The sequence below is a fragment of the Tachyglossus aculeatus genome, chromosome 18 (assembly GCF_015852505.1).
Source record: "Tachyglossus aculeatus isolate mTacAcu1 chromosome 18, mTacAcu1.pri, whole genome shotgun sequence".
NCBI lineage: Eukaryota > Metazoa > Chordata > Mammalia > Monotremata > Tachyglossidae > Tachyglossus > Tachyglossus aculeatus.
In genome coordinates, this window is record NC_052083.1 from 30,336,611 (window position 1) to 30,358,802 (window position 22,192).

At 43.1% G+C, this 22,192-nt stretch overlaps 1 protein-coding gene across 2 annotated transcripts in view; it reads left to right on the forward strand.

The window, feature by feature from the left end:
* KDM6A (lysine demethylase 6A) overlaps nt 1–22,192 on the forward strand; it is a 192,058-nt gene that overhangs the window by 77,845 nt on the left and 92,021 nt on the right. For both annotated transcript variants that reach the window (XM_038760419.1, XM_038760420.1), the window contains exons 4-5: nt 1,828–1,877; nt 20,826–20,884. In XM_038760419.1, coding sequence (XP_038616347.1) covers nt 1,828–1,877; nt 20,826–20,884 — 109 coding nt within the window. The remainder of the gene's footprint in view (nt 1–1,827; nt 1,878–20,825; nt 20,885–22,192) is intronic.

Here is a 22,192-nt window from a genome sequence, read left to right on the forward strand (position 1 = left end):
GGGTATTCACAGTTGGGAGAGGAGATGGAAGGGGGAGCCAGCCAACTCGGACAATCTCACTGTCCACACCGGCAGCCTGCCGGACCTACAGTTTTGTGCACGTGAGTTCAGACACTGCAACACATCTTTGCCAGATTTAAGCTGGTAGAGTATAGCATCTGACACGGGTTCAGTTCGGCCTGATAGTATTCTTCCTTTCCCGGAGAGCTGAATGCTGCGTGCCAGGCTCTCTATCCCTGTTGCCTCCCAGCCCACCGTGGCTGCAGTATTTGTGCCTTGTTCTGTGCTGTAGTGGTGGAGAAAGGGCCGTGGGTCACTGCGCATAACCATTTCATTCCAAGAGTGTTCCTGTAAACATTTAGGAAAAAACAGGAGTTCACGCTTTTGCAGCTCGAGGTGCTTTTGCTCGGCTGGAAACCCCAACCCAGTGTAGGCCGAGGAACTATGAAACCACCGATGACTAATATCTCACCTGTTCACGGGTTTTTCTTGCAACCATGAAAACAAGAATCTAAGCCTATTTTTAGCTTTAAGGTTTAATTGCTTGCTGCTTGTGGTTTTGTGGTTCATGGCATTTTCCAGGAACATAATCCACATTCCTGGCAAAATCAGTATAATCAGGAAGGGCTTCCAGCCGATCGGGACTTCAGCAGAGGTCTAGGTTTGAGTGTGTAAAAAAAAAAAAAAAAATCTCGCATTTACAAGCCCGAAGTTGTCCTGAACTTGAGAGCCACTGTGTTCCTGGTGGAGGTTTCTTGCCAAGTCTTCCCTTAGATGTGGCTAAAGGGCCCCTAAATCGCTGCTTTTTCTGCACATACACAGGGCTCCGGCGACAAGTCTTCTCATTCATTGATTCATGTGATCTGTACTGAGCACCTTCTGTGCACAGAGCGCTGTATTAATTATGGGTGAAGAAACACCGCCCAACTTGCTCTTGGGCAACCATAGGGTCAAAGATAAGGTTTTAACATTATTTTGTCCCATAGTTTCTTGAAGTACGTATTTCTTTTTCCATTTTGCCTGGCAGTTTTCAGGCCCAGGGATCTGTGTAGAGACAAAGAAGCAACCACTTGCAAGCCTAATCTGGGTCATTGATTCGTTCACAAAGCACTGTACTAAGCACTTGGGAGAGTACAGTACAACAACAAATAGGCACGTTCCCTGCCCACAACGGAGCTCACAGTGTAGAGGGGGAAACAAGCATTAATATGCATAAATAAATAAATGTTCTTAAAGCCGAAAAGCCATTTGGGCCAACCCAGGTGTGAAGGTGACAGTGACCCAAGGCCACTAGTGTATTGAAGTTTCACCACAGCTTTCTAGAAAGATTTCCGGAAATGTTAAACTATTGTAAAGAGGCGACATTTGTCACAAAAATAGGGTTCTCCTACTCCTAGCCCTCACTGAGGCTGGTTTAGTTGTGGTCACATCCAGGCCGTGGGCTTAGAAAGTTCAAGATGGAGTTTGAAGTAGCCCTAAGAGGGGGTCAAATCCAGGCTCTGGGATTCCAGAGGATTTTCAGGAAGGCGGGGGATCCTCGTATATTGTGCTAGAAATTTGGTTCCGCTCCAAGACAGGCTGGGAGGCGCTTGACTTCCACCTCTAAGATTACTCCATCCTGGACCCGCAGGGATGGGTTAGATAAGGTTATCATAGTAGCCTTAGTTGGGAAGTTTTATTTTTGTCACTGAAATACCGTGCAAAGGTTTGCAAAGTAATAGAATACCCACCAACTGCAAAATTTCAGTGGGGCGTTCATTGGGGCAACTTTTGAAATATCAGAGTGCCAAGATTTTGCCTTTCTAAAAAGTGTCTTTCCTTTTTCAGCATTATCTGCATACCAGAGATACTACAGTTTACAATCTGACTACTGGAAGGTTTGTGCTACTTATTGTCTCTTAAAATACTTTAGCATTTTGATGGATTCCTGCAGAAGTTTGCTCCAAATCAGCCTCTAGTCTTTGTTGTTTTGTCAAAATATTGCATGGATACAGCTATTATTTATACATTGATGACAAAATGTTGAAGTTGCCCCAGTTAAATGCGTTAAGCATATTGACCTCCCACTTTCCGTGACCAAAGGGGAATACAACAATTTAACCTGAATGAGTTGTAATATTAATGTAATCTGGCAGTAAGGGGAAAGCATGTATTATCAGTACTCAAGGTTTTATAAGGAAGGGGAACATTTTTCTTCCTACATAAGCTGAATCTTTTCTTTCTATTTTCAAAGTGTCAGTCAGTAAGTATTTTAAATGCACATATTCAAGTAAATGAGCCCTTGAATGTGAGGTGAGCCCGTGCTTCTTTTTAGTATGCTAGGCAAAGCTAAACGGTACACTAATTGTGGTTTTCTCTTTTTGTGATAAGTGACTACTGTGGAGAAGTTTTCATGTTCTAGTTCTGACCAAAAGTAAAGGTCACCCAATTGCAACCACTATTTTCGTGGCCATAGTGATAAATAAAAATTTCCTAGATCCTTCACCTAATACAAAATAACGCTCAATTTGATTTTATTGGAGAAATTTGAGATGTCTGGGTAAAAGGCATCAGCAAAATTGGGCCCCATCTTGCCACCCACAGACCATTTGTGTGATGCTCCTGTGGTCATTTAGCTGACCATCTATTATCCATATTACTGTAATTGGGATTGAGGGCCATTGGAATAATTTTCCTTCTCCAGCTTAGATGACAAGCAGGGAGTTTTCTGTAGCCCAAGGATTGACAGGCAATGCTCTCTCCTTCTGGGTAAAGTGTATTGGTTTAAGTACTACAAAATGGAGGTGAGCAAGAGAAGCTATCTTTGAGGGAAGACCTCTTCTGGCGCCTCTGCCCTTGAAGGGCCTCCAATAAATTGGAAGCTAAAGAGAACACTCAAATCTTCCCCTTTTATTACCTCTTCTTTTCAGGAGGAACTAACCTTCCTAGTGATATCGCTAGTATCTCTTTGCTACCTAAATTCTAACGAAGTAGTTGTGAATGAGTGGTCTGTTAAGATTTATTAATGTGCCGAAAATGTCCTCCCTACTCTATTAGTTTTCCATTTAAAAGAATTGTTTTCCTTTTGGGTTTAGCAATTAATCTTTAAAGTTTCCCTTTTTTGTGAAGGCATTTTCTGGAAGCTCCCCTGAATTAGAGGCTTAGTAAAGACTGATAGCATAATAATAATAATAATAATAATAATAATAATAATAATAATAATAATGACATTTGTTAAGTGCTTACTATGTGCAAAGCACTGTTCTAAGCTCTGGGGGGGATACAAGGTGATCAGCCTAGTTGTGTTTTCAAATGTTTAGCAGATTCAGCAAATCCTCCCTCCCTCCCTCTCTCTCTCTCTCTCTCTCTCTCTCTCTCTCTCTCTCTCTCTCTCTCTCTCTCTCTCTCTCTCTCTCTTTCTCTCTCTTTTCTCTCCTTTTGTCAGCCTCAGAATTTTAGGATGGGCAAAGAAACAGAGAACTCGATAGGGTTGTTTTGTAAATACCTACTGAGGTATTGGTAGAGTAAAGGGAAAAATTTGAAAATGGAAGACCATCACAAATAGAGGGTTTGTAATGCTAGTATGCAGTGCGAAGGTCTTGGGAATCAGTTCTGAAAAACTGGAGACAATTCCCACTCCAAGAAGTTTACAAGTAAGGGAGAAATTGAGAAAAAAAATGAACACAGCAGCCAACCTCTCCCCCCTTCTCTCTCTTTCTCTCTTTCTCTGTGTCTTTGTCTCTTTCTCTTTCTCTGTCCCTCACGTGTTCACGCTTGATCTCTCTCGTGCTCTTTCTTCACTCCCCCACTCACTCTCTGTCTTTATTCTCTCTCATTTCCCCCCCCTTTACCCTCCTTTCAATCAAAAAAATCAAGCTCTAGAGGAACTGTATATTGGGATCAGCCTGTAGTGATTTAATCATGTATTTAAAGTTAGTGGCAAAATAAATTCAGGTATAGCAAGGTTTTTGAAAGTTATAGGTTAATTATCTTCCTTTGATTTTTTTACCTCTCAGAGCCAGCTCTGGTAGGAAGAACTCATGGAACTCATGGAAATCAGACTATCCTGACTTAGAATCAGAGGACACATCTTTCCTTTCTATTCTGATTTGTGGGCACTCTCCTCTGATTAATCGGTCCACAGGTTTAAGTAGAGTGAAAGCTTTTGGGGTTGGGTGGCAGGAAGGGTCAATTTGTTTTCTAGAGGGAAATATAGATCCAGTAGACTATTAAATGTGCATTATACTGCCGGTTCTGTTTTCATTATGCATTTTCCCAGAACAGTGTTAAGGGATTAGTGAAGGTTCATCCAAAAATATTAGCCTGTTTGGATGCAGGGTCTTCTGGTGTTGATGAAAGAAGCTAAATGCATATATGTGGCATCAGGCACCTGCAGGACTTCAGCAAGAACTTTCCGTAATGGGTGTTTTGTTACCACACAGTACCCTTGTTATAGGAGATCTGGGCATTCCTATCTTTCTGACTGAAGGAGAAAATAAAAACTGCATACTCCTGGCTCTGCCACTGGCCTGCTCTCTGACTTTGGACAGTCACTTCTTCTCTGCGCCTCAGATTCCTAATCTGTAAAATGAAAGTTTAACATATGTTCTCCTTTTCGAAGATTGAGCCCCATGAGGGCCAGGAACTGTGTCTAGTCTGATTATCTTGTGTCTATTACCCCAGGATGTAGTACAGTGCTTGGCCAGAGAAAGCACTTAACAAATGCCATTGATATTATTAATATTGTGCTTCAACTAGGGAATCTTTTTTTTCCTCTCTCCAGTTTAGCTTTTTTGGACATAGATTCAGTAAAGCCTCATATAGTATGAGCCCACTGTTGGGTAGGGACTGTCTCTATATGTTACCAACTTGTACTTCCCAAGCGCTTAGTACAGTGCTCTGCAATCAATCAATCAATCGTATTTATTGAGCGCTTACTGTGTGCAGAGCACTGTACTAAGCGCTTGGGAAGTACAAGTTGGCAACATATAGAGACAGTCCCTACCCAACAGTGGGCTCACAGTCTAAAAGGGGGACACTGCACACAGTAAGCACTCAGTAAATACAATTGATTGATTAAGGGACAAGCATAGTGTTCACTTTTGGATCGACAAGCAGAATTTAGACTAAACTAAAGGTAGGAGGAAAAGCACGATGGAGGAATATAAAGAACTGATTATCTTTGCAGCAGACTGGCTACAGCTCCTGCAATAATCATATTGGTTGTAGTTGTAAAGCAGCACCACGATAAGCAAAAATGAAATTTGAAGAAGAGCACAATCATATGTGTTTGAAAAGAATGTTAGAGAGACTTTTGAATGCTGATTTGGTAGATGATCTGAGTTCCTTAAATGGATTGGACTGCAGAAGCTAGCTTAGATCCCTGCTAGTCAAAAAGAGTATTCACTGAATGCTTACTCTGTGCAGAGCACTATACTAAGCACTTGAGAGTGTGCTACAGAATTGGTAGGCATGATCCTTACCCTTAAGGAGTTTTCAGCTTAGTGGGAGAGACGAACACTAGAATAAATTACAGGTAGGAAGTATAGCAGAGTTTAAATATGCGGAGTTTAGTGCTATGATGGGCAGGGAGTATGGTTAGTGTCTAAATGCTTAATCCTGCGCTGGACACTTTAAGTTCCAGTAATTGAAAAGTGAAATTGGGTCTCCTTTTGTCTAGAAGCAGCGTGGCTCAGTGGAATAGAGCATGGGCTTTGGAGTCAGAGGTCATGGGTTCAAACCCCGGCTCTGCCAATTGTCAGCTGTGTGACTTTGGGCAAGTCACTTAACTTCTCTGGGCCTCAGTTCCCTCATCTGTCAAATGGGGATTGACTGTGAGCCCCCCATGGGACAACCTGATCACCTTGTAACCTCCCCAGCGCTTAGAACAGTGCTTGGCACATAATAAGCGCTTAATAAATGCTATTATTATTATTATTATTATTATTATCTCTGGCTGGAGCTTGGCTCAGAATTCATATGCTACCTTGAACATCTGCATCCCAGTGAGGTCATAGTAGGAGAGGGAAGAAACTAGGTGTGGGGTTTGAGGGGGAAGAGAATCAGATTCCGTAATTTCACGAGACTCTTGTTTTTCAAGAACACAACCAAAAATCTGGTGTTTTAACTGTGAATCCCCCTTTAGACTGTAAGCTTGTTGTAGGCGGGGAACGTGTCCATCGACTCTGTTATGCAGTGCTCTCCCAAGCATTTAATACGGTGGTCTGCACGCAGTAAGTGCTCAGTAAATGTAATTTATGGATTGGCTGATACTATACCGATCTTTTAGCACTATTTAATTCTAATACGGGAATTGCAACTCCCTCTCACTTTTGCTACAGAGATTACGTTGGCCCAAACACTCCTCTTCCTCACCCCCTGAGGTATTTCTGTTTGCTTGAATGGAGTGGTTAGTGCCCATTTCCATTTAGTTAATGACATCTGGTTTGCAGAGATAATGGAGATCTCTGGTATTTTAGTTGAAGGTGCTTTTGCCAACTTGTACTTCCCAAGCGCTTTGTACAGTGCTCTGCACACAGTAAGCGCTCAATAAATACGATTGATTGATTTTGCTGCTGACTAGGATGTGCATGAGAACACTGAAAATTATTGTGTTTACCCATGTAAGCAAATACCATTTGAGCTCACGTGGGTCTAATCACATGTTTGTCATCACTGATTTTCATTATGTTCATATTGTTCTGGTCGATTGGCTCTTGGGTATACGTGAACTCATGGGCAATTTTGTACTCGGATTTCCCATCAGCCAGGGTTTCAGTGCCCATTTCAGATTGAACGCTTTCAGGGAATTAGGGAATGTTCTTGTTACATCACGCACATGTCAGGATAGAACTCAGCCTGTGCTGGAAGGAATGGGTGTACACATGCCTGCAGAGCCTGGACTCTTAACATGAGTTTTATTTTCCCCAAGCACAACTCCTGGATTGTTGTACTGAGTGTACTCCTGTACAGTGCTCTTTCTCTTAGCGCCTTACTTTTAGCCATTCCAAGAGCAGTAATCGAGGGTATCGAAGTAGGTCCCTAGCAAATTCCCTCTCTGGAGACAAAGCAAAAGTTCCTTTGTTCAAGTATGGTACAGGCCTCTTATTGGAACTAGTTTTCAAAGTTCATGTGCAAGACACCGTATTTCTACGAGGTCATCAATAATTAGACCAGGGTGGCCAAACTGCAGGTAATCTTCACGTGTAATTTAGAGCTGGATAAAATATTATATCATCAGTGATATTTGAGTGCTTACTGTGTGCAGAACACTGTCCTAAGGGCTTGGAAGAGTACAATATATATATGTGTAATTTAATGTCTGTCTCCCCCTCTAGACTGTAAGCTCGTTGTGGTCAGGGAATGTCTGTTTTTTGTTATATTGTACTGTCCCAAGCGCTTAGTGCAGTGCTCTGCGCTCAATAAATAAGGCTGCCTGCAGTATAACAGAGTTGGCAGATGGGTTCCCTGCCCACAGCTAGCTTACGGGCTAGAGCATTATTTCATATTATTTATGACTTCACTTGCAGCGATGGTGGCGATGAGCCGCCCTCTGCTATCGCTCCGGGCCTTTTGGCGGTGGTGGTGTGCCTGCTCATGTGGATTCGGGCTAGGGAGGGCTTACCATGCCCAGCCCAGCCGCCATCCTCCCACCCGCTCCTATGGAGTGCCCGCACACCATTCCCAATAAAATGATGATTATTATTAATATTATTATTACTAAGTTTGAGCTATGACTCTTGGCCATAGTACGTTCTTGGTTTGCAGCTTTCCTTCATTTCGTAAAGCTAGGCCACCCCTGGACTAGACCACAAAAGGAAGCGGTTCTCATTATTTGACGTTAAATAATAATAATAATGATAATAATGGCATTTATTAAGCGCTTACTATGTGCAAAGCACTGTTCTAAGTGCTGGGGTAGATACAAGGTAATCAAGTTGTCCCACGTGGGGCTCACAGACTTAATCCCCATTTTCCAGATGAGGGAACTGAGGCCCAGAGAAGTGAAGTGACTTGCCCAAAGTCACACAGCTGACCAGTGGCGGAGCCGGGATTTGAACCCATGACCTCTGACTCCAAAGCCCATGCTCTTTCCACTGAGCCACGCTGCTTCTCTCATTTTTGACATGGTCTTACGCTGTGGGACTTGTAATGACGGCTAAGACTTTATTTGCGATGATCTCTTACCTGAATACTGTTTGGAAATATTGGACTGCTTTTTTCCAGTTTTCACTTTTGGCACTTGGTGTCAAAATTATTGGTCAAAAGTCATTGTTCCTAAATAAAATTTTTATTTTCCTGTAAATTGTAGGCTTTCCCTTCTGGAAATGATTGATCAAAAGGGGCATTAATTCTAAATATACTTGCAATTTACAGACAATAAAGGACATTTTGAATCCCAGTCACTTCAAAAACAAGCCAAATTAATTCTCTCATTTTGCTGACGCACAGTCGTTTTGAAGCATACCTGACAGTAACCTCAAAATATGTAACAATTTTTTTCTGTTGCTGTTGAGAGTTATCCTGTCACCCTGGTATTGTATTCGTAAGGTAATTTCAATGAAAATTACCAGCCAGGAAGAAATATGTTTGCTTGTTCATTTTTATTTAATTATTCTAAGTAACAATTTTTTTCTGTTGTTGTTGAGAGTTATCCTGTCACCCTGTTATTGCATTCGTAAGGTCATTTCAATGAAAATTACCAGCCAGGAAGAAATATGTTTGCTTGTTCATTTTTATCATCATCATCATCAATCGTATTTATTGAGCGCTTACTATGTGCAGAGCACTGTACTAAGCGCTTGGGAAGTCCAAATTGGCAACATATAGAGACAGTCCCTACCCAACAGTGGGCTCACACTCTAAAAGGGGGAGACAGAGAACAAAACCAAACATACTAACAAAATAAAATAAATAGAATAGATATGTACAAATAAAATAAATAATTTTATTTAATTATTCTAAGATTACATATTTTTGAAAGAAGTTGAATGTGTCCTAAGCCTGCTTTCTTAACTGATTTATATAGGTGTACTAAAAAAAAAGTAGTTATCTTCAGTTTGCCCTTTCCGTTAACCTTTCAGTAAAGGAATGTTTCAAAACTCAAAATTTAGTGCTGTGCCCTATTTTAGAATTGAAACGTCTCACAAAAAAGGCCTGTCCTTACTTTGAGGGGAAGTTATTCCAAGTGAATTTATTGTCAGCCTAGATTGCAGGCCAAATTTGGCCCATTTATAAATTAGTAGTCCCTGTTGTCCAAACCAATCGCAGATTTAGTTTGAAATTCAGCCGCACTTGCTTTATCATCATCATCATCATCATCAATCGTATTTATTGAGCGCTTACTATGTGCAGAGCACTGTACTAAGCGCTTGGGAAGTACAAATTGGCAACATATAGAGACAGTCCCTACCGAACAGTGGGCTCACAGTCTAAAAGGGGGAGACAGAGAACAAAACCAAACATACTAACAAAATAAAATAAATAGAATAGACATGCACAAATAAATAAATAAATAAATAAATAGAGTAATAAATATGTACAAACATATATACAGGTGCTGTGGGGAAGGGAAGGAGGTAAGATGGGGGGGATGGAGAGGGGGACGAGGGGGAGAGGAAGGAAGGGGCTCAGTCCTGGCTGGGGGCTTGGCTAAATTACTTGCTGCACTCTCGAACTTCTAGATTCGGTTACAGTCAGGTGAACGAAGGAAACTAGGCGGATTATCTGCCTAGAGCAATCTTAAGGTGCGCTATTGCGGAATCTAAAGAAAACTCCGATTCTGGCTGTAAATTGGCAGAAGCACTAGGACCATTTTATCTCATTCATTCAGTTGTATTTATTAAGCGCTTACTGTGTGTAGAGCACTGTACTAAGCGCTTGGGGAAAGTACAGTACAACAATAAACACTCTCATTATCCCTTCCTGAAATTGATTTTTCGGTCCTGTAATGCGGTGAAATAGATTTATTTTTTAATGTTCTTTAAGAGCTTACTCTGTGCCAGACTATGAACTAAGCTCTGGGGTAAATGCAAAAATCAGAGTGGGCACCGTCCGTGTCCCACATGGGGCTCACAGTCTGAATTCCCATTTGGCTGATGAGGTGAAGCACAGAGAGGTTGTGACTTGTCCAAAGTCACACAGCAGAGTGGGAGAGCCAGGATTAGAGCCCAGGTCCTCTGGCTCCCATATGAAATGTCAAAATGTACTAAAATCCCCTTCTCTTTGCTTCTTTCAAAAAAAAAAAAAACAACCCCTCCAAAACCCCTGAAGGGTCTGCTAAGTCAGGCTGGATTTGTTTTGTTTCTGGGGTTGGGGAGGGAAGAATTTGTTGGGCTGTTCATCTGAGACCTTTTTTCCATCTAGACAAGTTGGGATAATTTAGTGTAAAATAGGTCATTTGGGATACTTGCACTTTTAAACTATAAGATTTGATAACCTATATTTATTTCTGTTCACCCCCCCCCCCCCGTTTTTTTTTTGTCTTTCTGGAGAAGGGTAAAAAAGGATGGGAGGAACAAGTTTGGCAATTTTTGTTTTGTTTAAAATAAACCTGTATATGTAATTATTGATAACCCCCTTTGTCATAGGGTATATTTTGTAGTATTTTTTTTAAACCCTTGTAATATGCAGCAGTGAAGCATAGCTTGGGAAAGAGCTAGGGAGCCTTCCTTCCTTTCCTTCCTTTCCTTCCTTTCCTTCCTTTCCTTCCTTTCCTTCCTCCCTCCCTGCCCCATTCTTTGCCCACCCCTGCTCGCCAAGTTGTTCTAAGAGCTTTTGTTAATAGGCATTGGAATGGATCTGATTGCTGGGGGCAAGGCCCTGCGCTGCAGAGTTGCTCTTTTCCTTCAGAGGTGAATGAGTCAAATTGATTAGCGTGCAATTTGATTTTTCTGCAATATGGTCTCCCTCCATTAGCCAGGACAATTATAAACATTGTATTAGTTAGGAACGGTCCTCAGACTCCCAGTCTCAGATCCGTAAGCACTGTTGGGTTCGGTTTCCCACACAGGAGAGATTTTCTGCCTAATATATTACCTGATTCAGAACAGTTCAATCTAGATTTTTGATCAGTAAATGCACATATGCTATATATGGACACTTTTGGTGATGATAGTAATACAGATGAGCCCAATTTTAGCAAGCTCCCTTGAAGGGAGAGTTCTATCGTGAGTGCTACTCACTTCTAGATCCCAGTGAATACTCGGAGGACTCAGTGTATTTTCCTCCTGATTACCTCAAACTCCTTTCTTTTGAAGTCTACAAAAGTTTCAGTAGTGAAGATTCCCATCATTGTCTCCTTTTATTCTGTTTGCTCGAGTGTTCTCCTAAATTCAGATTTTGATGATGATTATATCCTTTGTCAGTGAATCCTTGGAACTAGGAGACCATAACTGGGGATTTGTCCCCTCCGCAAGTCCACAGGGATGCAGTCTCTTGATATGCCATTTGTCTGCTGCGTGGCCTTGGGCAAGTCATTTAACTTCTGGGCCCATTTTTTTGTCTTAAAATGGGGCTTCAGTACCTTTTTATCCCTCCTACTTAGGGTGTGAGTTACTTGTGGAACAGGGCTGTGTCCAGCCTTATCTTGTATCTACCATGTGCTTAGTACATTGACTCATAGCAAGTGCTTGACTGAGCCTGTTTCCTCATCTGTAAAATAGGGATAAGATATCTGCTCTATATCTTAAACTCCTTGTGGGTGTGTAATATATGTGCCCAAGTGCCTAATACCGCTTTAGTAAGCATTCAGTAAATACCATTGATATGTGCTTAAATTACAGGTGGCCTTTTGCCAGGTTCTTGTTGCTCAGCAGTCTTGCGATATGCTGTCTACACTTAAAGATTTCTTCCAATTTCCTAGAGTTGGGAAATTCAGAAGAATTTCAATGATGTAGACTATTGCATTTTGCATTCAGCACCTAATATCATACAACTGCCTATCTCCATACCTGCCTCCGTTCTGCTTACGGTTCATGCTGCCATTTTTTCAAGAGCTTTCTGTTTCAAAATATTGAATTTAGAGGTTAAATTTTCAATTTGTCAGATGTAGTTTTATTCCTAAAAATACATTAGGAGTGTAATTTTTTAAACAGCTCCATTTTTTTGCACTTCTTTCAAATAGTAAGCTCCCCCTAGACTGTAAGATCCTTGTAAGCAGGGATCGTGTCTACCAGCTCTGTTTTATTTCACTTCAAAGTGCTTAATACTATGCCCTGCCCACAATAAGCATTAAGTACCGTTGATTGATAGAAATGTTTAAAAATATTTATCTGGGAACTATAATGTCATTTCCTTGCCCGTGTCAGTTTCTGGTAGAACATCATCGTCAGCTCTCAGGTGAAAATAGGTAAAAGTAGGCAATGGTTCTGGAACCATATCTCGAAACTTTCAGGAGGCTTTTTGTGATTGATTTCTCAGCTTCCCACATTATCTCTCCCCCTCTTGCCTCTTTGGGACTTCCATATGACTTAAATACTTTGTACTTTCACTTCACCATTGGCCTTATGTTCATATCTTTATGCTCTATCGCTTCCCACTACCTGTAATTTATTTTAGTGTCCGCCTCTCCTACCAAGTTGCAAGCTCCTTGAGAGCAGAGATCATGCAACTGTTGTACTCCTCCAAGCAAGCAGAAAGAGAAGCAGTGTGGTCTAGTGGAAGAAGCCCGGGCTTTGGAGTCAGAGGTCATGGGTTCAAATTCCGGCTCCGCCACCTGTCAGCTGTGTGACTTTGGGCAAGTCACTTAACTTCCCTGTGCCTCGGTTCCCTCATCTGCAGAATGGGGATTCAGGGCCTGTTCTCCTTCTTGAATAGACTGTGAGTCCCATCCTAGTGCTTAGAACAGTGCTTACCACATAGTAAATACCAAACAATTATTATTATTACTACATATTTCATAGTGAAATATGTAAATGAAATATGAGTAAGCACTCAATAACTATTATTGAGGATCGACTGGTAATATGTCATGTTTGCTTGTATAGGTTAAGTGCTTTCAATTTTAGGGGATTTGGTGTACAGTAAGTACTGATTTATTTTTCTTTAGCTTCAAGGAATGACGCACTTCTGTTTGTCCTGAAATAAATGCACACACTCACTGAGAAGCATCATCTTACCATCCCCATGCAGTGCTCTGAATTGGATGAGGCTCAGTAGACATTTTTGGAGAATGAATCATACACTGTAGACCATTTAAATAAAAATCCACCCTACCAGGATTCCGTACTCAAACAGGGGCAGGGAAGATCACTGTGGCAATTTCCCTTTTTGCTATCCATCCCAATGGCATGCCTGGGGTAATGCCATACATTCTGAGCATTTCCCTTCAGTAATCCCCCGTGGGCCCAGATTTTTATAGTAATCTCAGTTTTGAATTGAATAGCCAAAAGGTGCAGTAGAGATTGGTACTGGTAGGTGGCCGATGGACATAGCATCTGCAGAGATGTGATGCCTGATGTGATGATCAATAAATACGATTGATTGATTGACTGCTGTGACCATATAATTTCAAATGTCTGCCTTTGGAAAGTTCTTTCAGAAACGGTTGTCATCCTGGATGCCGGCATTTGATTTTAATGATGTCAGTCAATCAGTGGTGTTTATGGAGTGCATACTATGTGCAGAGCACTGTACCGAGAACTTGGGAGAGTCCAATGCAGCAGAATTAGTAGACAAGTCTGCTAGCTTACAGTCTAGAGGGGGAGCCAGACATTAATATGAATAAATAAGCAACGTATAATGTTTATGGTAGAGTGTGAGTATGGGACAGGGATTTGAGTGAGGTTGGAAAGTGGGAGAGGATGGGCTCAAAGAACTGATGGGCCGTAAGGCCAACATTTGATTCTTTTCAGCCCCGTTTGGAAACTCTTGGGTCTTGTCAGAGACCTGGGAGAAGTGATTTTGGAAGTCCAGCTTAAAACGTGTGAGGGTCATCCCCCTCATGGGTCCAGTGTGTCTCATACCTAGGAAATACAATTTAAGTACTAAGGCATTTTTAGAATTAGGATTTCTTTCGAAAAAGCTCATTCAGTTATTAATAGCATTGTTAGTAATAGTATTAAGCACTTCCTGTGTGCAGAGCACTGTAGTGAGTCCAAGAAGAGACTGCAAAGGTGGGAATGAGATATGGTCCCTATCCCTCGAGGTACTGTCCTTTGCATAAATGGGGAGAAGGGACTGGAGACAGATACTTCAGATATGATGAAACGGTTCATTCAGTCATATCTATTAAGTGCTTACTCTGTGCAGAGCGCTGTGCTAAGTGCTTGGGGGAGAGTACAGTGTAACAAAAAACCAACACATTCCCTGCCCACAATGAGCATACAGTCTAGAGGAGGAGACGGACTTTAATAGAAATAAATTACCGATATGGGTATAAGTGCTGTGGGGCTGGTGAGGAGAGGGGGAGAGTAAAAGGAGCCAGTCAGGGCAGTGCAGAAGTGAGTGGGAGAAGCAGAGAGGAGGGCTTAGTCAGGGAAGCCCTCTTGGAGGAAATGTGCCTTTAATAAGGCTTTGAAGGGGTCATGAAAATACCACAGAAGTACACAAAAGAAAAACCAAATCAGTAGGGTGACATAGCTAGAGGAGTTGAAATTTTGAGGCTGTTCATAGGTCTGTAGAGTCCAAGGTACATCCGTAGCCACAGCAATACCATTTATATCGCTGTCGTGTTGTGTCGTTCCCCCCCTCCCCAATCTTTCCAGGATTTTGTGGTGGCCTCATCCTCTAGGTGACTTTCTCCTTCCCACTGGGATGGCAGAAAGCAGGATGGAATGGAGCTTCGTCGATGGCACCAGGTCCTAGCCGGCTGTCCAAAGGCGAGATGCTGAAAGCCTGGGGCAACTGCTTTTGTTGGGATAAGGGACCTTTGTGGGGGGATGGAAGGAGGCAGTTCATCATCATTATCATCATCATCATCAATCGTATTTATTGAGCGCTTACTGTGTGCAGAGCACTGTACTAAGCTCTTGGGAAGTACAAGTTGGCAACACATAGAGACAGTCCCTACCCAACAGTGGGCTCACAGTCTAAAAGGGGAAGTTACCATGGGCGCTTTTCTTGGCCCCGCTACTGGCTTAAGCCATTAAATCCTGCTGTTGACTAAAGCTTCTGTTGTGCTCTTGCAAGCATTTAGTGCAGTGCTTCCCACTTCAGGTGCTCGATAAATACTGTTAATGATGATTTTGTATTCCAGTTCCAAATAGAGTAGGTCTAAGGTATCCAGACCTACAATAACTTAATAGTGGCAGCCTCAGGTACCTCACTCAGTCACCCAGCAGAGATGCCACTGTCCCTCCCCCAGATGGGCTAGTGAACCTTCTTCCCTTTTAGGTCCGGCTAGTCCCCAGTGCGGCAGCCTTGCCGTTCCTCATTCTCTTGTGAACAGCGAAGCGTCTTCCCTCCGTCAGAGCCGGTTCCGGCCCTTCGGTTTAGCTGTCATCCCTCAGTCTCCTCCTGTGCTTGATGGCTCCAGGCTGCCAACTGACCAGCTCTCCGGACTATGCCTAGGGAATGTTCTTCCTGCCCATTAGCTGTTTTTACTCCGTGTCTCCTTCTGGCGTAGAGCCGTTTCCATTTAAAACCAGGGAGACCTAATAATTAGCTTAGAGGCAAAAGGAGAATTTGAAAAGTCATGCAAATTACACTGAGAAATATGCCTAATCTGTGGTTCACGTGAGAAAATTTCTGTATCCTTCTTAAAAATAAGGAACCAGGGAGGATGGGAAAGAAAAAGAAAGAATGGTGGCAGAATTCTGAAGTAAAGGATTGCTGTGCAAATAGTCAAAGTTTATCTCAACTGTTGTTGGTGATAGAGGTCTGACAAAGGCAGATAAGCGAATATATCACTTCAGTGGGTTCAAGTAAAGCGTTAAATCCAGATAAATTCTGCCAGTTACATGGTGAAACCTTGAGACCTCAATTTCAAGAAGGAGTTTATTATAATTAATGTTTGTAAAGCACTTTGAAGGTGGTGTGCAATATAAACCCTAGATAATTATATTAATCATAGGAGGAACAGAATTTTTGTAACTGCAGAACGAAGATATAAGGCTGTAAACTTTATGGATAGGAAAGTTCGGGGGAATGCAGAAAATGGGAACTCTTATGCTTCGGAAATTAATTGGCTCAGCGTCTAGTTTTTAGCATTTTAAGTATCTTACTTTTCAATCTATTATTTCTTGCTAATCTTACAGAGTCCCTAGCAGAAAAAGCTAATGAAGTCATAGAAATTATTAGCCGAGAGTCCTTTAATATCTTCAGTTTTCCATTTCTCCCTCCCATGCCTCTTTCTTCAGCTGTACATCCGTGGGTGGGGAGCCAAGCACATTTCTTTTTCGGAAAAGCAATGTTCTGTGTAAGTGTCCAGGCTCCCGAAATCTCTCTACCTAGTGACTCTGAAATAACAAAAGGATGATGGTAGGGCCAGATGAAGGGAGAGAAAAGCCGAGAACAACTGGCCCTGGGCCAGACCAAGCCTCACGCTGGCCTTAAAGCGGTGCCGTTTCCAGTCTTACGGCACCTGGGCAGACCGCTCCCTCTTTGGGAGAGGTCTCCACCTGAAGGCACCGTTTACCCCGGGGCAGGGAAGGATCTGGTGCTTGTGGTTATACTCCCTTTAACCAATCAATCAATCAATCGTATTTATTGAGCGCTTACTGTGTGCAGAGCACTGTACTAAGCGCTTGGGAAGTCCAAGTTGGCAACATATAGAGACAGTCCCTACCCAACAGTGGGCTCACAGTCTAAAAGGGGGAGGCAGAGAACAAAACCAAACATACTAATAAAATAGAATAGATATGTACAAGTAAAATAGAGTAATAAATATGTACAAACATATATACATATATACAGGTACTGTGGGGAAGTGAAGGAGGTAAGAAGAGGGGGATGGAGGGGGGACTAGGGGGAGAGGAAGGAAGGGGCTCAGTCTGGGAAGGCCTCCTGGAGGAGGTGAGCTCTCAGTAGGGCCTTGAAGGGAGGAAGAGAGCTAGCTTGGCGGATGGGCAGAGGGAGGGCATTCTAGGCCCGGGGGATGACGTGGGCCGGGGGTCGACGGCGGGACAGGCGAGAACGAGGCACGTTGAGGACATTAGCGGCAGAGGAGCGGAGGGTACGGGCTGGGCTATAGAAGGAGAGAAGGGAGGTGAGGTGGGGGGGGGGCGAGGTGATGGACAGCCTTGAGAGCCTTTAGACTGTAAGCTCAGTGTGGGCAGGGACTGTACCTGTTGTGTTGTACACTCCCAAGCACTTAGTACCGTGTCCTGCCCACAGCAAGCACTCAGTAAATATTGATTGAGGCATTGGAGCCTGACCCGTGGTAAAACTTCTTTCTGGCAGAAAGGCAGGCTCCAAAGACTCTGGTGCTGGCCCGGGGGAGGTCATCTGCCATCACCGGCAGAGTGATCCAGCCCAGGACGGGGCTTTCTCTCTCCCCAGTGCAGCCCCTACTTCCTGGAAGGAACCCCCAACTTGGGGTGGATGATTTGCAGGGAGCAATGATGCGGAGTTGGGGGGGACTGGACCCACTGTACGGTCAAGGGCATAGACAGTGTTCTTGGAGTCTCCCCCTCTAGACTGTGAACTCTTTGTGGGCAGGTGACGTGTCTGCCAACCCTGTTGTAGTGTACTCTCCCAAGTACTTAATGCAGCCCTCTGCCCCGAGCTCAATAAACACCACTGATTGATTGATGTGATCCCCTGACCCCATATTAAACTGCTGTGGTTAGAGATGCCGCCGCATTTCTTCCTTTACATAGTTTCACTAGCCAGATCCTTTTTCTCACTCCATAGGGGCTGAAATAGTAGTGGGACATAACTGAGCTCCATATTCCTCAAAGCTTCCCCAAGAACATGGAATTAGGCAGCCAATGTTATTTATTTAGTGCTTACTACATGCAGAGCACTGTACTGAGCACTTAGGAGAGTACAGTACAACTGAATTTGCAGACACATCCCCTGCCCATAACGAATTAATGCCACATGGGTGCCCCCGGGGTCATCAGTAAGCAGTTATCAGTAGTCAAATGTGACGTCATAACCTCTGTTCCTCTTATTTATCTCATTATCATCTTTCCAATTCCTCCTCAAGGAATGGATTATTTTGAATTGCTTCTAATTTGATCATAAAATGCCATAATGTTCTTAGCATGAAGTTCTTGATGTCTAACTTCATTTACTTCCATAGGCCAAGGCTCTGTCTTCCAGAGTGGCAAACAAGCCAGCGTGGCTTTCCATGTTTCACATAGGTTCATTTGTGAACTGGATCTGTCAAAGTCCAGCTGAGCTCATTTCCCTGCCATCCAGTCCATGAATTTTATTTATGTGGTTCCTAAAGTTATAAATGAGCAAATTCCCAGACTGTTGCAGCACTAGCCAGATTGCTGTAAGATTTAATAGCTTATTTGTCCAGGTTCCCATTTATTTTCAAAATAGAAACTTCTCCCATAAAACATACGTGAAAGCCGACCGTGGACCTCCTCTCCCACCTACCCTCCCTTCCCTTGAGCTCTGGTTCTTTTCTTCCGAATCCGTATGTCTCCTGGTGCCGGCTTCTGTCACTCCCCTCAGAGCTGGTTCAGAAGGAAAAAGGTTCCTTGGAACTCTCCTCTTATGTCCCAGTCCTTGCCCTCTGGCAAGCTAGCAGCTCTGGCTTCTTTTTGCTGGTCATTGCTTCCCTTGGTCTGATTACTTTTAGGGAACCTCACTTCTTCCCCATATGGCAAGCAGAAGCGCTTAGTAGAGTGCCTGACAGCCACTAAGCGCTAAATGAATACAGTCGAATGAAAGCAGAAACCCCATTTCACTGTCAGCCCAGCATCCCGGACGTTCCCAGAAAGGAATCTTTCACCCCTTGGAAATGCAAAAACCCAGCCCGTATTTTGAGTAATGTCTCTGTGCAAGTCTCCATAGGGTCGCCCAAACCGTTCCTTATCCTGTTCCCAAGGAACTAGCCTGGAATCTGCTTGAACAACAGAAAGCTGGAAATATTTGATTGTGAGTGCAAGCACAAGTTTCTCACATCCTGAAATTGGCATGAGAACACCCGTGGGGATTCTTAAAGTCTCCCTGCCTCCATCTTCATATGCTGATTTTTTTTTTTTTCTTAAGTGAAATGGCTCTTGGTAGTTTTTTTCATGTTGTCATAAACTGGGCTATTAGCTTTCTAGTGGTAAATAAGAACTAGGAGAATGTTTTATTTTAAGTGTGATGCTCATAAGCTGTTCAAGCGGCCTGCTCTTTGGTTTTAACCTAGTTCATATAAATCTTTTAAATGTTTTCTTTATGAATAGGCTGGCATTCATTTCTGAGGCTTAACTGGGTGCAATCTCTCCATCCCTAATCTTACACTTATGAATCTGTGACTCTAAGATCATGAGAGAACTCTTCTTTTTCTTATAATACTTTGCCTATTCATTGACTGGATTTCTCTTCCGAAACTAGATTTCAGCCTTATGTCTTCTGTTAATTGCATTTATTTTTATGTCTCTGGTTATACAGTATTGATCGTGCAATTTACACAAATCTTTGGTTCTAAAAGCGAGAACATGGTAGAGCAGGTGTCGACAATCCTGGGCACGGAATTGTTCTTTTCCCGGGGCTCTGTTGTAGGAGCTTCTGTTTCTGAGGGCCTTCACCACTTCCAAGTTCTATTCTATGCTTCTTTGGGATTAAGGGCACTGCAGTGAGGACAGCAAGGGAAGAGGAAAAGTAGCCACTAAATTGTGGCTAAATAGTGCCTTACCCCTGGCAATCCCACCGTCCCCCTCCTTCACATTTCTCCCTCCCCCACCTCTCCAGAAAGTGCGGGATTAGGAAAAATGCTTGGAGATGCATCGTCTAAAATGCATGCTGTTCCCTCCCCAGCAATTCCTCAGGCAGCATCTGCTCCATCTTCAAAGCTTTTCTAAAAAGCCATTTCCTCCAGGATGCCTTTCTGATTAACTCCCCCTTCCCCGCATATTTTGGCCATTCCATCCTCTCCACTATGTTTTGCCAATTTTATTTGTCCACTTAGGCTTATGTTCATATTTCACTCTTTTCGACTTCTTGCATGTTTATCAGTTTATGCTTACAGCTTCGATTCCTGAAAGGACCCATGATTAGCAAGATCACACCATGATGTAATAAAGGGGGGTAGACTCCTATGATGACTCTGCCCCACAGCCCTTATATACATGTCTATAATCTACTTACATCAATGTCTGTCTCCCCCTCTAGACTGTTAGGTCGTTACGGGCAGGGAATATGTCTGTTTGTTGTTATATTGTGCTCTCCCAAGTGCTTAGTACAGTGCTTTGCACACAGTAAGTGCTGAGTAAATACCGTTGAGTGAATGAAGAATTAAGTCAGTCGTGGTAGAACTAGCTCATAGGCAGCAAACATGTCTATCAACTCTGCTATATTGTACTCTCCCAAGGGCTTAATCCAGTGCTCTTCACCCAGTATGCACTCAGCACTCAAATAGCATTGATCGATTGATTCATAAATAAAGCGTTGCCGATCACTTGTGTTTTAGGTCATTTATATTTGCGAGTTTGTGTCTGCACTGCCTCCCTTCCTAAACTGCAAGCCCCTTAAGGATAAGCATTGTCTTGTATTGCCTTTCTCTCTAGCCGCAGAATTTGCTCAAGTGCCCTACATGTAATGGTTATTCCATAATTGAGAGGCTGAGGGTTTTTTGCAGTATTTTGGACAAAGAAACGAGAAGTATGATATTGTAAGGATAGAGGGTGAAGAATAAAACTGTGGCCCCATGGATTTTGGAAAAAAATACCGGTTATCGGAAAATATGTTCATACTGAGTACAGAAAACCAAACAAACCAAAATTTTCCTTTCTTTACAGAATGCTGCCTTTTTATATGGCCTTGGTTTGGTCTACTTCCATTACAATGCATTTCAATGGTAAGTGAGATAAAACTGTCAGTACAGTTTCTTTTGATGCATAATTTATATTTGTTTCAGTTGGCAAAGAATTTTCAACCTTCATTTGTGTTCTGTGCATCAGAACTATTGAGAAGAGCATGTTGTTTCTCCTTAGATGTTTGTCACGCTGGGTGCCCTTTACCAGCCTAAAAAAGCCAGAGCCATGGGGCTCCTGAGCTAGATTTGGCTCTGAGTGTCTCACCCCCGCTGAAGTGACCCAAAATGGTGGCTTTCTGACCATTTGGAAATCTGAAGACTGTCCTCCTTTTGCCCTTCCAATGCTTGCTTATCAGGCACAATCAAATTAAGCTGTCGGTACAGGCACCTACATACTCCTAGACTAGAGTTGGCGTGGGTTCTGGCGACGGCGTCCCTGAGGTAGACAACGGCCACTTGGCCCCTTTCCATTTTCGTTTCTGATGTTCGAGAAGCTTCAGGCCTCGGCCTCGATGAAGTTGCACGGGAGCGGAGCGTGCGACGGGGACTTGAGGCCCTCACTTCCTATATCCCCAGCCTAAAGTTTTTGGGGGCAAGTCCATCTCACGGGGCAGGATAATAGCCCCAAACTTGCCTTTTGTTGGGCACGGATCCTGTCTACTACCTTTGTTGGCCTCTCCCCAGCAACACTGCTCTGTGCAAGAGTCAGCCTGCTTGATTGGTCTGTGGTTTGAGGATGGCCTGACCCTTGTCAGCTGCAGTGTTACTGCCGAGCGCACCACACATGGCCTGCGACTTTAGCCATTCCTGCTTTTTACTTTAGTGAAACCAGCACCATTGATGTCTCCGGGCTCCCAATGTACCATTGGCCCCGAAAATTTCCTTCCGCGGTTCCCAGGCCTGGCGTGGGCTTGAGGCAGAATGATCTCAGGCTGTTGTGTATCCACCAGTTTGGATTGTTATTACAGTGCATATTACAGAGTAAAAGCCAACTTCGCAATTTAGTTTTTGCAGCAATGGATTATTGTATCAATCATATTTATTGAGTGCTTACTGTGTGCAGAGCACTGTACTAAGTGCTTGGGAAGTACAAGTTGGCAACATACAGAGACAGTCCCTACCCAACAGTGGGCTCACAGTCTAGAAGGGGGAACATCTACATTATTGTAGATGTTTCCCATATAGAGTTGGACTAATCTAAAGCAGCAAGGCCTGGTAAGAGCTCGGGCCTCGGAGTCAGAGAACCTGGGTTGCAATCCAGTCACTGCCCTTGCCTGCTGTGTGACCTTGGGCAAGTCTCTGCGATTCTCAGTGCCCTCAGTTTTCTGCTGTGTAAAATGGGGATTCAGC